General features: G+C 32.5%; 1 protein-coding gene across 1 annotated transcript in view; it reads right to left on the bottom strand.

Moving 5' to 3' along the window:
• The window catches only part of LOC114324592 (uncharacterized), a 109171-nt gene that overhangs the window by 9532 nt on the left and 79838 nt on the right, over positions 1-19801 (bottom strand). Inside the window, exon 6 of the mRNA XM_050653124.1 lies at positions 18967-19148. Coding sequence (XP_050509081.1) covers positions 18967-19148 — 182 coding nt within the window. The remainder of the gene's footprint in view (positions 1-18966; positions 19149-19801) is intronic.

Genomic DNA, 19801 nt, shown 5'->3' on the forward strand with positions numbered 1-19801 from the left:
ATTCGTGTTTAGCGATTCCAGTAACCCATGAGTAATCTGTTTATATCAATTTAATGCCAAAAACCATCTAAACTCTAGAAGATGACGTCCGTTGAAGGTCAAGGTCAAAGTAAAGGTCGCCATTGGCAAGCCAGGAAAAAATCCTAGACTACTAGTACTTTTCCTTGATCCAAACTTCTACATGTTGCCAGATAACCAGTAACTCGGGAATTGGAATACCCAGTAAATCTTATAATTTTCCGAGTTTGTGCCTCTATATCTTGAAAATCCTTCATACGATTGAGTTGTGCCCATGAGAACTTTTTATCGGGATGCTTTAAAGATTAGTTTCCCAAGGTATGAACGAAATCCACTGGGACCTAATTTCCATAAGGTTTGTGCGGGCTACTTTAAAATGGTACCATTAAAATAGTAGGATTTAAAATGGTATCATTTTATGTGCTTTTAGATTAAAAACTTAAACTTTTTTTTAATTGTATTCTGTTGCAACATAGATCATTTTATTACCCAAAACTTAAACATTTAACTTTTTCGCCAGATCGTTTTGTCCCCTTAAAATTTGTAACCCTTAAAACCTCACCCCATACCGCTTCGGGATATCAGATAGCCACTAAAGTATGTTTCTTTTCATTTATAGATTTTCTTTCTTTTAAGTTACTATATTTTCTCTTTTTACTATCTTTTGTTTAGCTTTTTCAATTTCTAAAGTCTTCGGCTCTGGTCTATTACTTCCTTAGGTTTTTGTCTACATTTATAGTCCAAAGTATCGTTAATGAAAATTAAAAGTTACCTATTGTTATGAAATTAACATTATATTCGGCATTTTATTTCTTTTAATTAAAAACTTAAAACATAAACAGATCTATGTATATGCATTTATTTATCGCATATAATCCCGAAAAGATTGATCACAAATTATACCACACATTCTGGGGTCAAAAATACTTCGGTTGAACCTAACTTACCTTAACACAAATGTGCTCATAAAAAAAGTTACAGCCCTTTGAAGTTACAAAATGAAAATCGATTTTTTTCAATATATCGAAAAGTACTAGAGATTTTTTATTGAAAATGGACATGTATCATACTTACGGCTGGAACATCTTAAAACAAAATTAAAGTAAAATTTGTTCACCCCATAAAATTTTATGGGAGTTTTGTTCCCTTAGAGCCCTCCAAACTTTTGTGTACCTTCTAATTAATTCATTATTGTGGTACCATTAGTTAAATACAGCGTTTCTAAAACTTTTTTGCCTGTTATTATTTTTTCGATAGCCAGTTTTTATTGAGATGCGGCTTCTTTTTTAATATATTTACATAAAATGTTTATGTGGATTTTGTTCCTTTAAACCCCCCAAATATTTGTGTACGTTCCAATTAAACTATTATTGTGGTACCATTAGTTAAACACAGTGTTTTTAAAAATCTACAAGGAAACGAAAAAGTTTTTCCTGTAGTTGGCTGTATACCATCAATCATAAAAATTGGAAAAATTCTTTGTAAAAGGTATAAAATTTTATTAAAATCCCTTTAAAGGGCTGTATCACAAAAAACGTTTTCGATTTTATAAAAAAAATCATCATCAGTGTTAGATCTAAAAATAAGTATAACCGATTTAATTAATATAAAATTGATATTTAAATTTTGACTAAGGTTAGAGCCAGTTGGTTATACTTACAGACTGGATGCTAGCTGAGCCACCAAAGAAAAATATTCGGGTAAAAACCCTTTAAATATAACATGTATTATACTTTAATAAAATGTTTTATGATGGTTTACATGGCAACTAGGATTATGCCCTAAGGCAATGTATTGAATTTCCCAACTCGTGGGATGCAAATTGAGTTGTTTACATTCCAATGACTTAATGACAACTAAATGCAAAATTAGTAATGTTTCTGAAAGGTGTCAAAAACCAAACGTCCAACGTGACGTAGAAGTTACCCTGTATCACTACAGCCAACTAATTGTAATAAAAGATTTTTTTTTAACTTCAATAGTAATAACAAACATCAACAAAGTTGTGGCTATAATTACATTTAAGTACCTTGATTATGTAAGATGTAGGTAGAGTATAAAATGATTTTTATAATGCAAATATAGAATTAGCCACAATGTATGCAGCCATCTATACATAATTCAAATGAAGTTGAATTAATTAGCGAATAATGGATCCATTAATGTTCAGGAACATCTGGGACCAAATAATTAAGTGGAAAATATTTTTGCTAAGATGTTTTATTTATATGAATAGGTTGATGAATGCGGTTCCTATTCAAAATTGAAGTAAGTCCAACTGTGTTAATGAAAATTTAATTTACAATGAATTAAAAAGGGGGTTGTTAGTTTAATTGTACCAATTGGCAGATTAAATTAGAGAGTCTGTAGTATGTGGAAGTTTGATATCAAAGTAGTGTTGAAATAAAGATAAATAGTATAAGTCACAGGAGGAGATTGATATGATATAATGATATGTAAGTTAATTGATTATAGATATAAATTGATATGTAAGTTAATTGATTATAATAGCTGAGTGTTGAAATTGGAAGTGAAGACAAAATGTTAATTGAACTAATATCCTGGGCAAAAGTATGAGGTCCTTTTATGTATCGTAGACATCTAGAACTAAAAAATGTTCGAATTAGGGATTTTTTTACCAAGTTGTTGAGTTTAATTGAAAAGGTTTAAAATTGGATGAATGAATGAAGGTATTTGGAAAAAGCTACCATTATAGGTAAAACATAGTAGGTAATTGGACGATAGGGCTTCTAGTCGTCCACAGTGTGGCGTATTTCTTGCGCCCGGGTACAGAAAACGACTGTATGTTTTCTCAGATGATGTGTGATTCCTTTGAAAGTGGTTGCATTTCTATGGGTACTGGTTAAAATTTATTGTTTAATGAGTCAGACACTTCTGGTGTTTTAATATGAATGTATTATTATTATCAAAACATTATTCGAATGCTACATGTCAATGTTAAACAATGTTTGAACCATTTATTTGCTCTGTGGTGATGGAAACGTACAACTTACAGTTTGACGTCGTGTGTGATCTGAAAGGCCGACCGCCTCGGTCGACGATTGAAGGTATAAGAGGTCGAATTTTTAGCGTGCAGGTCTATCGTAAGTTCAAAAGTTCGCCAAAAGAAGTCAGGTGTTGGCGTTACGGGGGGACAGAGGTATGGGCGTTGTTGCCAGATAAAATGGTTGAGTAAATTCAAACAGTAATGAATAATGAATAATTTATGGTTTGATATCAGAATTCTTTACTGTATTGAAGTGTGATAAGAAAGGCTGGGTGCCCCAGAAGAAACCAGACCCACACCCTATGGGTAAGAGAGTGGAAGTATTTGGATGAAAAACTTAATTTTTTCCTGAAGTTTAGTTGGACCTAGGACGAAGACTTGAATTAAATGACGATTTGTGGCTAAAATGGGGGAAGGAAATCAAATACTGTCAGAGATGTGACTGACCAATTTAACAAAACTGTGGAAAAGAAAGTTAAAGTAGATTATTTTGGAAGACTAGTAGAAGATAAGGGATTATGAGTTTATGTTAGAAATATTGTCAACTATTGGACAAGTAAATATGAAGAAAAAGTTAATATAAATGAAAAAGAATTTGTAAACAGCAAAGAAGTTCGGAAATTTAGGTTAAGAAAGAAGTTGATGATGTAAGGGATTGAAGTCACGATTGAAAGACAAATGGGGGTTGACACAGTTAGGGCTTCTTTGCTTTTCTCTAATTATTTCCAAGTCCTCGTATAGGTCCAGTCTTAAAAAATTCTTTTGTGGTATGTTGTGTATTAGAGAAATATTTTCCGGAATGTTAAGAGTATGACTGTTTTGTTTTAAATGTTGAGAAAAGGTGGAAGTGTGTTCAAGGCAACGAGATGCTAGTGACCTATTTTATTCATGTTATATTAAAAGGGTTTTACCCGAATATTTTTCTTTGGTGGCTCAGCAAGAATTCAGTCTGTAAGTATAACCAACTTGCTCTAACCTTAGTCAAAATTTAAATATCAACTTTATATCCATTAAATCAATTATACTTATTTTTTGACCAAACACTGATGATGATTTTTTTATTAAATCGAAAACGTTTTGTTGTGATGTAGCTCTTTAAAGGGATTTTAATAAAATTTTATACCTTTTACAAAAATAATTTTTCCAATTTTTGTTTTTAAAACTTTTTTGCATCCTAGCCTTTTTTTGATAAGTCACCTTTTATCGAGATGTGGCTTATTTTTCAAAATATACATAAAAATGTAACATAAATAAATTTTCAGACTATTAAAAGGTGTCTATAATCTATATACAAATATGTGGTGGATTCGAGAAATATTCAAAATATCTCAATAAACACTGGCTTATCAAAAAAGTACTAAGAGGCAAAAAAGTTTTAAAGACATTGTGATTAACTAATGGTGCCATAATAATGATTTAATTGGAACGTACACAAAAGTTTGGGGGGCTTTAAAAGGGAACAAAACCCCCATAAAATTTTTATGGGATGCACAAACTTCACTTTAATTTTTTTAAGATGCTGCTGCCATAAAAGTTCCACATATCCATGTTCAATAAAAAATCATCTCTAAGAGTTTTCGATATATGAAAAAAAATCGATTTTCATTTTGAAATTTCAAAGGCCTGTAACTTTTTTTGTGTGCACTATTTTATATAGGTAAGTGAGGTTCAGTCAACCTATTTTTGACCCCAGAATCTGAGGTATAATTTATTACCAAATCTTTTTGAGACACCCTGTATAACTCAAGGATCACAAAACTCTCGCATGCCGCAAGTACATAGATTAGGAGATGTAAAATTATAGTTAAATGATTAATATAACCGATTAAATTGAACCACATCGCAATTACCGTATGTACTAATTAAGTTTTTATTAGCATTTATCATTTACCTGCTCATAATCAACTACGACCTTATAATTAAATATTCACGATTTAATCGAACACGGCGAAAATTGACACATTCCAGTTATTGCTATGATTTTCTAATTACGTTCCTGGAGGAAGCTCTATTAGTGCAGTCACTGAAGGTTTTTGACTCCCGATTTCGTTAAATTATCATCGAATTTTATGAAAATTGGTGAGTAGTTAGAGGATACCACAAGAAATAGAAGTGACATGGTGCCAAATTGCGCTACTTTTAATCTGTAGGTGAAGGCCAACCTCATACATCGATAGAGACACAAATTCTAAGCAAAAATTGTTATATTAATTTATTAAAATAAATTAATACTTTTTGAGTTATTTAAGACCAAATATTTTAATTTTTTGTAAAAAATGCGTGTTTAAAGCGGTTGTTCATAAAATACTGAAAAACTAAATACTCCATTAAAATGTTACATTTTTAAGCCGTACCTTGCATTTGTTAGAGGAGTCAATTTTATTTCTTTAATGTGTAGGGGGATCAGTAGTAGCTTAAGTTCAAGTTTTTGGGGTCGCCACCCTTGTCCCCCGGCCGCCATCTTAGAAATGGTGTGTAAAGGGGTTACGCGCTATATCTCGTAAACTACGAATCCTACGGAAAATCTAATTAAATATAAAATGTAGCAAATTAAATTTTTTACAATTTTATTTCTATTACTTTTCATCGTCAAGTGACCAACAAAAAAGATATGAACAAAAATATGTAAAAAAATTTTAACAAGATTCCTTTTGGAGGTTATAACTTTTTTCAGTTCATTTTAAAATAAAATAAAATTATAGCAATTTTGTAGAGGGTTTTTCAGCGAACAATTTCCACTATAAATTTGTTTAATTCTATCTATTTATATAGGTTTTATAGCGCTCCAAACTTGACCAGATTATCGAATGCTCATAGGGATATAATAAAAACAAAAGTTGGGCTTACTTTTCTATCTATATATGATTTTAACATTCCTATGCTCTTATTAATCTGTTTTTGACCTTTCTCCCCACTATAAAACTTATAACCCTAAGCATATATAGAAACGGCCCAAGAAATTGTTTGAGGAAAAATTCGCCGGTTCAGAAGAACAATGACGCAATCGCATATTGCAAAATCCTTAAGAAGAGCAAAAAACGAATTTTTGTTATCAAAATCATAAAGTATGATCAAAATTAGCCATTCACCACACCGTGGTCAGGATCTCGAGATATAAGCGTTTTTTGGGGTGTGCCGCTTGTTTATGGAGTAACATAACTTTTTCCTATTGTATATTTTAACTTAAAATTTTCCAAAAAACTTCTTTATGAATTATATTTTATTGTTATGTTGGTTAATTGGTTAAAATTATAAACTAAAAAGTTTGTCACTCAACTTTTTAAGTAAACATGAAACTAACGAAATATGATGACAAAATGTTTAAAAACTAACAACTCCTTTTTTAATGTGTTTAAATATTTAGGACAAATCCCATTGTTATCTACATACATCAGAGATTAAACAGTAAAATTTTCAAAAGGAAATATTTACAGCGGCCAAAGATACAGCGAGGTAAATTTGAAAAATAATCAAAATTGATTTTCGGCATTTTTGTATAAAATTTGATTTTTGAACATGTTCCACCAAATCTAGATAAAAATAAACTTCATATTCGGATTCAGCGACTTCGAAAACATAAAAATAGACCAAAATTGGTCCTTCACCTTAAATTTGATTTTCGTGGTCGGCTTAACGATTGCTGCCGCTCGACTAATATATAGAAAGAAAAGTATTTTTTTTATTGTATTCCTATGAGTATTCGAGAATCTGGTCAAGATTGGAGCGCTGTAAAACCTAGATAATCAATAAAATTAAACAACTTTATAGCGAAGATTGTTTAATGAAATATCCTCTACAAAATCGCTATGATGTTATTTTATTGTAAAATGAACGGAAAAAAAGTTATAATCTCCAAAAGAAACTTCTTACAAAATTTTCTCATATTTTTATTTATAATTTTTTTGTTGGTCACTTGACGATAAAAAGTAATAGACATAAAATTCTAGAAAATTTAACTACATTTTATGTGTAATTAAATTTTTTATTTATCTGTAGGATTGCTAGTTTAGAAGATACAGCGCGAAAGCCCTTTGCACCCCTTTTTTCAATATGGCGGCCGGGGGACAAGGGTGGCGACCCCAAAACTTGAACTTAAGCTTCTACTGAACCCCCCTACACATTAAAAAAATAAAATTGACTCCTCTAATAAATGCAACCTAAATGTAACATTTTAATAGACTAAAATTTTTTTACAAAAAAATTGTCATTACCAAAATTGAAGCTAATAAAAAATCGAATAAAATCCTTACAATCATAACATTTTAGTATTAAACAAGAAAATCTACGGTTTCGTTTTGATTAAAATCTGTCTTCCTCCATCCCCCGATAGCACTATTTCTAGGTCTACCTGTTGTCAAGGAGGCTCTAAGGAAGACAGATTTTTACCATTCCGACCGTAGATTGTCGATATAAATTAAAATAATTTATATCGCAGTATGGATAGAACGCCCTCTAACGGGGAATAAGCGAAATGAATTTCGACTCAATTCAAGCTTTCTGCTTAAACCAGGTATAACATACCAAAAGGCACCGCCAGGAAAACATTCCACTTTGCGGTTCAGAGAGCCCATATGAAACGAGTCTTTGTACTCTATGCAGAGTATGGCATTAACAAAACAAGAAAATCTACGGTTTTGTTTTGATTAAAATCTGTCTTCCTCCATCCCCCGATAGCACTATTTCTAGGTCTACCTGTTGTCAAGGAGGCTCTAAGGAAGACAGATTTTTACCATTCCGACCGTAGGTTGTCGATATAAATTAAAATAATTTATATCGCAGTATGGATAGAACGCCCTCTAACGGGGAATAAGCGAAATGAATTTCGACTCAATTCAAGCTTTCTGCTTAACCCAGGTATAACATACCAAAAGGCACCGCCAGGAAAACATTCCACTTTGCGGTTCAGAGAGCCCATATGAAACGAGTCTTTGTACTCTATGCAGAGTATGGCATTAACAAAACAAGAAAATCTACGGTTTTGTTTTGATTAAAATCTGTCTTCCTCCATCCCCCGATAACACTATTTCTAGGTCTACCTGTTGTCAAGGAGGCTCTAAGGAAGACAGATTTTTACCATTCCGACCGTAGATTGTCGATATAAATTAAAATAATTTATATCGCAGTATGGATAGAACGCCCTCTAACGGGGAATAAGCGAAATGAATTTCGACTCAATTCAAGCTTTCTGCTTAACCCAGGTATAACATACCAAAAGGCACCGCCAGGAAAACATTCCACTTTGCGGTTCAGAGAGCCCATATGAAACGAAACCGTAGATTTTCTTGTTTTGTTAATGCCATACTCTGCATAGAGTACAAAGACTCGTTTCATATGGGCTCTCTGAACTGCAAAGTGGAATGTTTTCCTGGCGGTGCCTTTTGGTATGTTATACCTGGGCTAAGCAGAAAGCTTGAATTGAGTCGAAATTCATTTCGCTTATTCCCCGTTAGAGGGCGTTCTATCCATACTGCGATATAAATTATTTTAATTTATATCGACAATCTACGGTCGGAATGGTAAAAATCTGTCTTCCTTAGAGCCTCCTTGACAACAGGTAGACCTAGAAATAGTGCTATCGGGGGATGGAGGAAGACAGATTTTAATCAAAACGAAACCGTAGATTTTCTTGTTTTGTTAATGCCATACTCTGCATAGAGTACAAAGACTCGTTTCATATGGGCTCTCTGAACCGCAAAGTGGAATGTTTTCCTGGCGGTGCCTTTTGGTATGTTATACCTGTGTTAAGCAGAAAGCTTGAATTGAGTCGAAATTCATTTCGATTTTAGTATTAATTCCAAGTGAGTTGTTTTTTCGGTGAGTGCCCAAATCTAAGAATTCAAGCTTAAATAATGGAAAAACGATGTATTTCATAAAATATACTCACTAAATTATTGTCAAAATATTTGGGAATACTTATCAAATGAGCTCCAGAAATCAACCCTCTCGAATATTTTAGGAACAAGTGAAAAATAAAACAGACGCCATTACCACAAAAACTAAAATTTATAGTAATCCCTATAATACTTTCTTTAGAAAATGACTTCAAATATTTTGACCGATTTAGAATGCATATTTTTTAAGAAAAATAATATTTATCTAATAAAATCAGAATTTTTAAACTTTTTTTTTGTGAATTTGATGGCCTTGGCCGAGCCAACTAGCCAGACACTTTGTTATTTTTAAAAACAAACAAATTTGTTTTTTCAATCAGAGGAATTTTTTCTGTATTTCTAACTCTAAATACATAACAAACTAACGTATTACAAATTACTATCTAAATAATACACGGTTTTGGTTGTAATTTTTTTTTTTGTAAATTTTAATTTTTTTTGTTTTTTTTTTATATTTCTAATTTGTTTTTTTATTATTTTTTTTGTTATTTTTTTATTATTATTTTTTATTAATTGTTTTTTTTTTACTACGCTAAGACATAAACCCGATTCAACATCTCGGAGGTTTACATCTTCTTAGTTTTTGTTCTTTTTTTTTTCTTTTTCTTTTTTTTGCTTTTCCTTTTCTTTTTTTTTCCGTGTTCTTTTCTTTTTTCAATTATAATATACAATAATTACTTAAATCTAGAGGGTTTAAAAAAAATAAAAACAAAACAAACATGTTTGTTTTGTTTTAATAAACATGCCTGCTTTGTTTTAACAAAATTTCTTAAATACAGGGTAAATTTTATTTCTACAATCTGTATTTACAGTTTTTGATATGTGCGCAAATTGTTTTTAATGTATTAATATATTCAGAAAATTTTAAAATTTTAGTTAATTTCATTTTCTTCTGATAATAACTCCAAAATATTCAATATACAAAAAAAAATAATACAGAACAAAAATGAAAAAATAAGGGATTTAAATAACTAAAGTTATCACAGTTTTACAGCCTTTTATTTTATGTTATGCTAAAAAGAAACACTAAATTTTTTTGGAGAAATTTTTGGAGAAATTTTTGGAGAATAAATTTTGACGCTAGCGGCTTCTTCTGAAGCTCATTTGATAGATATTTCTGAGTAATTTAACAAGTGTTTAGTAAGTATATATTATAAAATGAAGGGTATAGGGGAAGAAAGGTAATAGTCCATTTTATGTTTTAAAACATGCACTTTTTTCATTAAAGTTTAAAATCTTTGATCTTAAAACTCAAAAATATTCAATTATTTTAATAACTTTATAATAACAATAATTTTACTTAGTATTTGTTCCTCTATCAACTTAAGGGTTGTTTTGAATAAAACAATTTTCACCCCCGAGAAGGGGTGGCTTCCATCCTTGGTATCCGACACACTGGAAGCGGTTTCCGCGCTTAGGGGAGAAACATAGTGAAAGCGGTTTCCGTTTACGGTCAAACCGCGCGAATCTGAGCGGTTGTCGTGCGCGTGAATAGTAACAGAGTGAAGGCGAGGAAACGGTTCAAATTTGTTAGTTGAGCCTATAATTTTATGTAGCAAAATTTCGTCTTCTGATGACGATATGATTGCTTTTGATTCTGTTTTAACTAAACTGAAAAGAAAAAAAGTTGGTATACATTTTCTTAATCGCGAAAGAATAATTTATGGAGAATATTATCGTCTATTTCAAAACTTAAAATAAGTTAAGGCAAGAAAGTGAAATACCGTTCTTCCTCGTGTCCAAGTAGGGGGGTTTTTAAAAACGGCAGCAATCACTGCCTCATTATTCATTGTACAAACATTAAACCCGCGCGATTAACAGGGCAAAAAACTAAATTCTCATTAGATTAAAGGCGACAAGGCGGGTTGATAGTCCTGTCGCCAGGGGGGGTACAACGGCCTTCTTAATTCAGATGGACTTACCCAAGTTTTTTTTATGTATTTTGGCCCGTAGAACACGAATTTTTTGGGTAACAGTTGATCCGGATGTCGATAAGATTGTTATAAACAAAGAAGTTGAGGAATTACATAACAGCGATTTCTCGCAAAGCAAAACATTTTTTTGTATTATTTGGTTCATTCTAACCAAAAAATGTTCCTACAAGTTTTTTCGTAGGATGCATAGTTTTCGAGATAAACGCGGTTGAACTTTCAAAAAATCGAAAAATTGCAATTTTTGAACCCGAATAACCTCTGAATAAGAAATAAAATAGCAATTCTGTTTACCGCCTTTAAAAGTTTTAGTCAAATTATACCTGTTTTGAATATTTGCATTGCTGAAAATTTATTTTTTGATTGTTAAAAAAAAGCTATAACACATAGTGTTTCCCGTGCCTAATACATGCGTTTTAATGCATGCTACGTAGAAATAGTCTCACTTGCACTTTTGCCTCTTCAACCTACTCGTTCGATTTTAAATGAGAAATCATTAAAAACATCACTCAAGCACCAGGTGTTTATAGCTTTTTTTTAACAATAAAATAATACATTTTTAGCAATACAAATAATTAAAAGCGATATAATTTTATTTGAACTTTCAAATGCGGTAAGCAGAATTGCTATTTTATTTTTTAATCAAAAGTTATTCGGGTTCAAAAATTGCAATTTTTCGATTTTTTGAAAGTTCAACCGCATTTATCTCGAAAACTATGCATCCTACGAAAAAATTTGTAGGAACATTTTTTGGTTAGAATGGCCCAAAAAATACAAAAAAATATTTTGTTTTGCCAGAAATCGCTGTTATGTGATTCCTCAACTTCTTGGTTTATAACAATCTTCTCGACATTCGGATCAACTGTTACCCAAAAAATTCGTGTGATACAGGTCAAAATACATAAAAAAAACTTGGGTAAGTCCATCTGAATACAGGAGGCCGTTGTACCCCCCCTGGCGACAGGACTATGAAGCGGTTGGCCCGCGCAAACCAGCTTTAACTACGTACTAGTACATTTAAAAACGTGTATTCATTTTTAAAACGTTTAAAAGCTGGTCCGCGCGGTTTGACCGTAAGCGGAAACTGCTTCCACTGTGTTCGTGTACATATGGTCAATCCGCGCGAACCCGCTTTGATCATTTTTCAAAATGAATGCACGTTTTTAAATGTTCACGTACATAGTTAAAGTAGGTTGGCGCAGGCGAACTGCTTTAACCCGCTTTTAGTCGAATGAGAATTTAGTTGATTTCCGCTTTTTGTCGCGCGGGTATAGTAATTGTACAATGAATAAGGAGGCATTGATTGCTGTCGTTTTTGAAAGATCCCTTATTTGGGACAAGAGGGAGAATGATAGTTCACTGTCTTTTATTATCCATTTTTAAGTTTTGAAATAGATGATGATATTCTCCATAAATTATTCATACGAGATTAAGAAAATGTATCTCAACTTTCTTTCTTGTCAGTTTAGTCAAAACAGAATCAAAAGCAATTATTATATCGTCATCAGAAGACGAAATTTTACTATAAGTTGTAGACGTAACTGACAAATTTGGACGATTTTTCTCGATTTTACCCGTATTCACTGTGTTACTATTCACGCGCGAAAAAACCGCGCAGATTAGGGCGGTTTGCCCGTAAGCGGAAACCGCTTTCACTACGTTTGTACTCTTAGGGTAAAAGCGCAAGTTGTCACCATGTAACTTTTGTTTCTAGAAGTGTCATCTAACCACTGACCAATTTTCGTGAATATATAAATGAAATCGGAGGTAATACTTGATTTTTACCTTCATATACTGTACTATAATAAGTATAATCACTATGTAATCGGAATGAAAACAAGCGATCAGTTAACTCAAATACCTTCTAACTAGGTTTTAAGTTGAAAGATTCGTCTTCACTTTTTAAACGGTAGATCAATAATTATTATTGTGATGAATTGGATAATTTGCGACCATCTGGACGTTGAGGTACTGTTATAAGGCATATCATCTCATCAGCGTAAATAATGAAAATTGTTTGCTAGTGGATGTATATAACATAAATTATATTATTTAAATGCCCATATGAATCGGTCTATGAATATAATATGTATATAAAGGACGATGTATGTCATAATATTTTCCCTTTTAAACCACTATCGCGGTTTGGGATTCTTCCTCTTCTTCAGGTGCCATCTCCGCTAGGGAGGTTGGAAATCATCATAGCTATTTTAATTTTTGAGGCAGTAGCTCTAAATAGTTGTTTTGAGCTGCATCCAAACCATTCTCTCAGGTTTTTCAGCCATGAAATTCGTCTTCTTCCGATGCTTCTTCTGCCATCTATCTTTCCTTGCATTATAAGTCGCAGGATGCCATACTTCTCGCCCCGCATCACATGTCCGAGATACTGTAGTTTTCTTTCTGTAATTGTAAGTTCAACTTCCTTCTCTTTACCTATTCTTCTCAGTACTTCGTTGTTCGTAACTCTATCTACCCAGGAAACCCTCATAATTCTTCTATATGTCCACATTTCAAAGGCGTTAAGTCGTCTCATTGTCTCTTCATTTAACGTCCATGATTCCACTCCACAGTATAGTACACTGTCTACGTAACATTTTGTTATACCCCATTCCACAATTATACGTCTGTTTTGGATTATCGCGACAACGAATATTTTACTGTGCAAGCTTTGAAGAACGAAAGTAAATTGCAAATTATATTGTTGTTTATTGGAGTAATTATTAGAGCAAAATACTTTCGTACTTCTTATATTACACACTAAAATATTCGTTGTCGCGATAATCCAAAACAGACGTATATTCGTGGAATACACCATAGGCGTATTTTAAGATCTAATGTTAAATCTTTGCTACATAGGACCTTTTTCATTTTCATAAAATTAGAACGTGCTTTTCGATTCTGACTTTCATTTCTGCAGTGTAGTCATTATTTTCTGTTATAAGTGTTCCTAGGTAAGTGTACTTTTTTACTCTTTCGATCTGCTGGCCATCTACTATCAAGATTTCGTTAGTATTATGGTTGTTTTTACTAATTTTCATAAACTTCGTCTTTTTGATATTGAGAGACAGAGTCCGTCCTTCCTACTACACCTTACTATTTTACTCATGAGTCTTTGCAGGTCTTGTAAACTATCGGCTATTATTACTGTATCATCTGCATATCTGATGTTGTTAACTAAGACTCCATTTACTCCTGTGCCGACTGTTTCATCTTCCAGAGTTTCTCGCATTACCTCTTCAGAATAAGCGTTAAATAATAGAGGTGATAGTATGCAGCCTTGCCTGACTCCTCCCTTTATTTAAAATTTTTCAGATGTTTCTTTTTCAATTCTTACTACTGCTCGCTGATTGTAATAGAGGTGTGTTATAAGTCTTAAATCTCTTTTATCTAGGTTTTTAGTTTTCAGAATTTCCATGAGTCGATCATGTTTTACTTTATCAAACGCCTAATTGTAGTCTATAAAACAGACGTAAAGAGGACGGTTAACATCCAAACATCTCTGTGTCACCACGTTAAAGAAGAATAATGCCTCTTTGGTACCCATACCATTGCGGAACCCATATTGAGTGTCACTAATATCCAGCTCCAGTTTAGAGTGTATTCTGGCGTGGATAATTTTGTTTGGGATTATAGCAGTGTAATATACCATCTCTTCGGCCTGCAGTATAAAAGGAAGATAACAAGACCAGTGCTACGCTTCAACCGCCTATTATTTCCCCTGCTTTTACCCAAGGTGCTCCTTTTATTCAGGCTGAGTAGACCTGGGGCTGTAGATATTTTTATAAATGTCTAGATGCCGGCGCCATCGCTGGGAGTCGATCCTTGGCCTTCTAACTGGAAGTCAGACATCCTAATGCCTGAGCTATTCGGCCTGCAGGAACGATGTAAAAAGGAATTTTTTTTTTAATTTATATAATAGTTCCTAGTTTTCTGCCTGGTTTTGGTAAAGTATTTAGAATTCCATTTGTCTCTCATTCTTTCCGAATTGTATTTACGAAAACATTCTTGTGCTAGTTCGCTTCTTTGTATCACAGTAACAGCAGAATATTTGAGGAATATAATCTTTGTTTTAAAAAGTCTGATGTCAGATGTGTTATTTTGAAATGGTGTATTCTCAGTATAATATCAACTTACTAATTATAGTATTTTCTTTCTATTCGTTTCCTCTTTTAATATGGGTAACCAGATCCTATTTTATTTCGCCGCCGCCGATAACAATAATTGGATGTACGCAGACATTTGCCCTTTTTTATTTTTTCTCTTTTTACCATGTGTTTCTTTCGAGACCATACTTCAAGCATGTTAATTTTGCAAAGCGTGTTTATATATTTGAGATAATGACAGCTTCTCCTTAGGTATTCCATCTCTGCTGCTCTTATTTTGCATTTGGTTTTCATATTTTTGATTCAATTTTGCTCCCATTATTCAGAATACTTCTTGTCATGGTGTTATATATTCTTCTTTTTGTTTTTATACTAATGTTCTTATCCCACAGTACCGGGTTTAATTTTAGTATGCAGTCTATTGTTTGTCCTAGTCACTCGATACCTAGAACCATAGCTTGGTTCTAGGTATCGAGTCATACACCTACTCATGAGATAATAAAAAAGTTAATGAATGATTTTATTTGAATTTACATAGATGACTGTAGGGCCAAGGATATGACAACTGCTATAACATGAAGAGAAAAAATAAAGGTGTACAAGCTCGCGTTTGCAAAGAATATCCTCGTGCTCTTTTATGCTAAGTGGATGCCACTCCCTCAATTTAATTATTGGGGATGCAGCTATATCTTGCGCACAATCAACATGTTTTTTGGTATTGTAGAAGATTTATACACATTTTTTCTGCTTGTTGACAATGTGCATTTAGTTTTTACCTCGCTCCTTCGTTGCTTGAACTTCAAATGTGCTCGTTGTGCTATGCTCTATGTTTGATAAATTATAAAAATAATAACTATCGTACTATTTTTAAAATAAAAATATTTTGGTAAAATTTTGATTTTTTGCTATTTTTTGGCAGTAAATTTTTATATTCTTGTATGAAGGGGCGCCAAATTTTATTTTGCCAGGGGCGCTCAAAACCCTAAAACTGGCCCTGTCGCAGACGACACACTACGTTAGTCACAAATGAAAATCCCGCAACAGTTACCGAAACTCTTCAAGGGCATACTAGGGACATTGAAAAGACAAAGAAATGGCGAATAATGATCAATGAATCAAAATCACAACATATCATATTTACAAATTGTCGCAAAATATCGCCTAATATAGAAATAAATAACAAAGGAATTCCACAAGCCGAAAGCGTTAAATACCTTGGGATGCACCTGGACAAAACTTTGACATGGAGAACCCATGTATGGAAAAAGCGCCAACAGTTAAACTTAAAATTTCGTAAACATTATTGGATACAATTACTGGGCAGAACATCGAAGTTGTCTATACGTAACAAACTGTTGGTATACAATACAATACTCAAACCGGTCTGAACCTATGGGATCCAGCTATGGGGTACAGCAGCAAAATCCAACATATTCATAATGGAAAGATTACAATCTAAAGTGTTACGCTCTATAACAGGCGCCCCATGGTTCGTGTCAAACAAAGACATTTAGTGTGATCTAGAAGTACCTACGATCAGTGAAGTGATAGTTAAGTGCAGTGTTCGGTACATAAAACGCCTAGAAAGCCATCCAAATGCCCTCGCAATAAACCTGCTTGATAATAGTCAACAAACTCACAGACTAAAACGTAAAAATCCACTGGATCTTATTTATAAATAAGTTTTATAACTCACCCTAATTGTGTTTGTATTTTAGATATATGTATTGTTTGTAAAAATGTGAAATGTATGTTTGTATGTAGCATATTATCGGAGTGTCATGTTTGTTCCATACTAGAGGTCCAGTCATTGGACTGACCTCTCTAACGTAAATTTTTTTTACTTTAAACCTTAAAGACGCTTATTATTAGAATTTTTAAAACTAACAGATTGCTGAATAAACGTTTAAAAAATATATTTCATCTAAATAAAGATGTCCGCATGGACAAGGTATTTTATTAATACAATTCTAAGATAAAATATATGTGAATATGTTGTTTTGAAGTTTACTGAAAGGTTGAATATGTTTCCTATCCTTTTATGTTTTTTAGATACTCCTTTTATGCATGATATTGTTATTTTCCCCGTATTGTGTCTTCTGAATATTATAGGATTCCGTGTAAATTTGTTCTCTCCCATTCCCTCTTTTCTTAAAAAATACTTTATCTCTCAACGACAAAGGATAAACACTTTTTACAAAGTAAATTAGATAATAACAACTTTTTGTCATATAAGAACGAATCTTCATTAGAATAAGTAATTTGGGCTCCATCTTATAAGGATTTAATGATTCTCTTTTTAATATCGATGCTGTGATTTGATTTTAAATTTAGATATCTGTTGGTATGTGTTGATTATCTCTGTATCTAATGCCCGGTTGCATCAACAGATCTTAAGCTTAAGACGTGCTTTAAGCTTAGCTTACGCAACATATGCGTTACACCGTTGAGTCTTAGATCAATTTTCAGCTTGCCACAATGGATTGCCACGTGAATTACATAGAGAAGAATCGAAAATTATGGTGCAACGTAACTGAGACTTAGAGCGGCCCTATCTATAAGCTGAGGTGGGATAAGCTGAGGCTTAAGATTTGTTGGTGCAACTAAGCATGAGTGTCATATCTAGTACTAGTACCTTTCTTTGAAATTAAAACATCCAGGAACGGTAGTAAAAATTACTATTTATTTGAAGAAACACTATTATACAGGGTGTAACAAAAATACAGCCCATAAATTAAATCACATATTATGGGACCAAAAATTGTTCGATTGAACCTAACTTACCTTAGTCAAAATGAGCACACAAAAAAGTTACAGCCCTTTGAAGTTACAAGATAAAAATCGATTTTTTCCGATATATCGAAAACTATTAGCGATTTTTTAATGAAAATAGACACTTGGCATTCTTACGGCAGGAACATTTTAAAAATAAATTATACTTAAATTTGTGCACCCCATACAAATTTTATGGGGTTTTATTCCCTTAAAGCCCCCCAAATTTTTTTGTATGTTCCAATTAAATTATTATTGTGGCACCATTGGTTAAACACAATGTTTTTAAAACTTTTTTTGTCTCGTAGTACTTTTTAGAAAAGCTAGTTTTTATCGAGATATTTTGAATATTTGTCAAATCCAGCACCTATTTGTATACTGTTACGTACGATTGTAGAGACCTGGTAATAATAAGAATAATAATAATATAATATGAATTTTTTTTTTATAAATTACAGTTTGAGGTATATTTTGAACCATATTAGAAACAAAGGCACATCTCGATAAAAGGTGCCTCATCGGAAAAATACTAGGAGGCAAAAAAGTTTTAAAAACATCCTGTTTAACTAATGGTACCGCAATAATAGTTTAATTGGAACGTACACAAACGTTTGGGGGGTTTAAAAACACAGAACCTCCATAAATTTTTTATGTAAACCTATTAAAAAAGAAGCCGCACCTCGATTAAAACTGGTTTATCGAAAAAATATTAAGAGTCAAAAAAGTTTTAAAAATATTGTTTTTAACTAATGGTACGACAATAATAATCTAATTGGAACGTACAAAAAAGTTTGGGGGGTTTAAGGGAACAAAACCACCATAAAGTTTTTATGGGGTGCACAAATTTAACTATAATTTATTTTTAAAATGCTCCTGCTCTAAGAATGTCACGTGTCAATTTTTATTAAAAAATCTCTAATAGTTTTCGATATATCGGAAAAAATCGATTTTTATCGTGTAACGTCAAAGGGCTGTAACTTTTTTTGTGTGCATATTACTAAGGTAAGTTAGGTTCAATCAAACTATTTTTGGTCCCAGAATATGTGATTTAATTTATGACCTGTATTTTTGTTACACCCTGTATATTATGACCCAAAAAGCATAATAGAATACATTAGAAGTATAAAACGGCCGAGAGAAGATGGACAACAAAATAGCCAAAAAACGAAATTTACCACAAAAGACATGAACCAAAGTTTAAGACTTAGTAGCCTAAAATACCTTAACAACTGTAATTTACTTACCTGCATTCCAGATGAAAAGAATTGAACCACCAGTACAATAAAGAGAGCTATTTTTGCTACGACTAAGGCTTTCACTGAAAGCAAGGTAAGTCCTCCAAGCAATAGAGGTGTAAGAGTTAGGGCCATTGTTCCTACACCAAGCATCCACGATGGGTATGACATTCTCTTCATTTTAGCTCTAGCTAAAAACATATACATATACAGCAAAACATATATAATTACTGTTTTATAATTTCTTTTTAATATCATATTTTTCTAGTAGTATAGCTTAAGTAATATTAAGCCCAATACACTACTATGAAAGAGAATATTATAATGGTAGGAGAGCAAAGTATGCTAAATGTGCAGTCACTCGAGCGTTATTGGGTTGTGAAGAGTAGGTCCTAAAACCAAAAAAAGTAAAGTAAAGTTTTCCATTTTAGTTGGGACTTTCCATTTTTAATTTAATTTTTCATTTCCAACAATCGTTTTTTTATATTATAGCGCCATCTATCCATAATTCGAAAAAATTTTTCGAATAAAAGTTACTTATTTTTACGTAAGAAATCCAAATATGCAATAAAAAATGAGCACTCCAATTTAAAATTTTAAAGTAACCCCCACCCCACCTCTGTGAGGGGTCGTGTTTGGTGCCATTCGATAGATTTTTCAAAAATATTGAATAAGTGTATTCAGTTTTTCGATCTGATGTTCATTTCGCGAAATATCGCGGGATTTGTATTTAAAGTTTTAAACTTACCCCCCACCCCTCTCCGTGTGGAGTCGTGTTTGGTATCATTCGATAGATTTTTGAAGAATATTGAGCATGTATTTCTTAGTTTTTCGATCTGTCACT

Source organism: Diabrotica virgifera, chromosome 6, assembly GCF_917563875.1.
Source record: "Diabrotica virgifera virgifera chromosome 6, PGI_DIABVI_V3a".
Taxonomy (NCBI): domain Eukaryota; kingdom Metazoa; phylum Arthropoda; class Insecta; order Coleoptera; family Chrysomelidae; genus Diabrotica; species Diabrotica virgifera.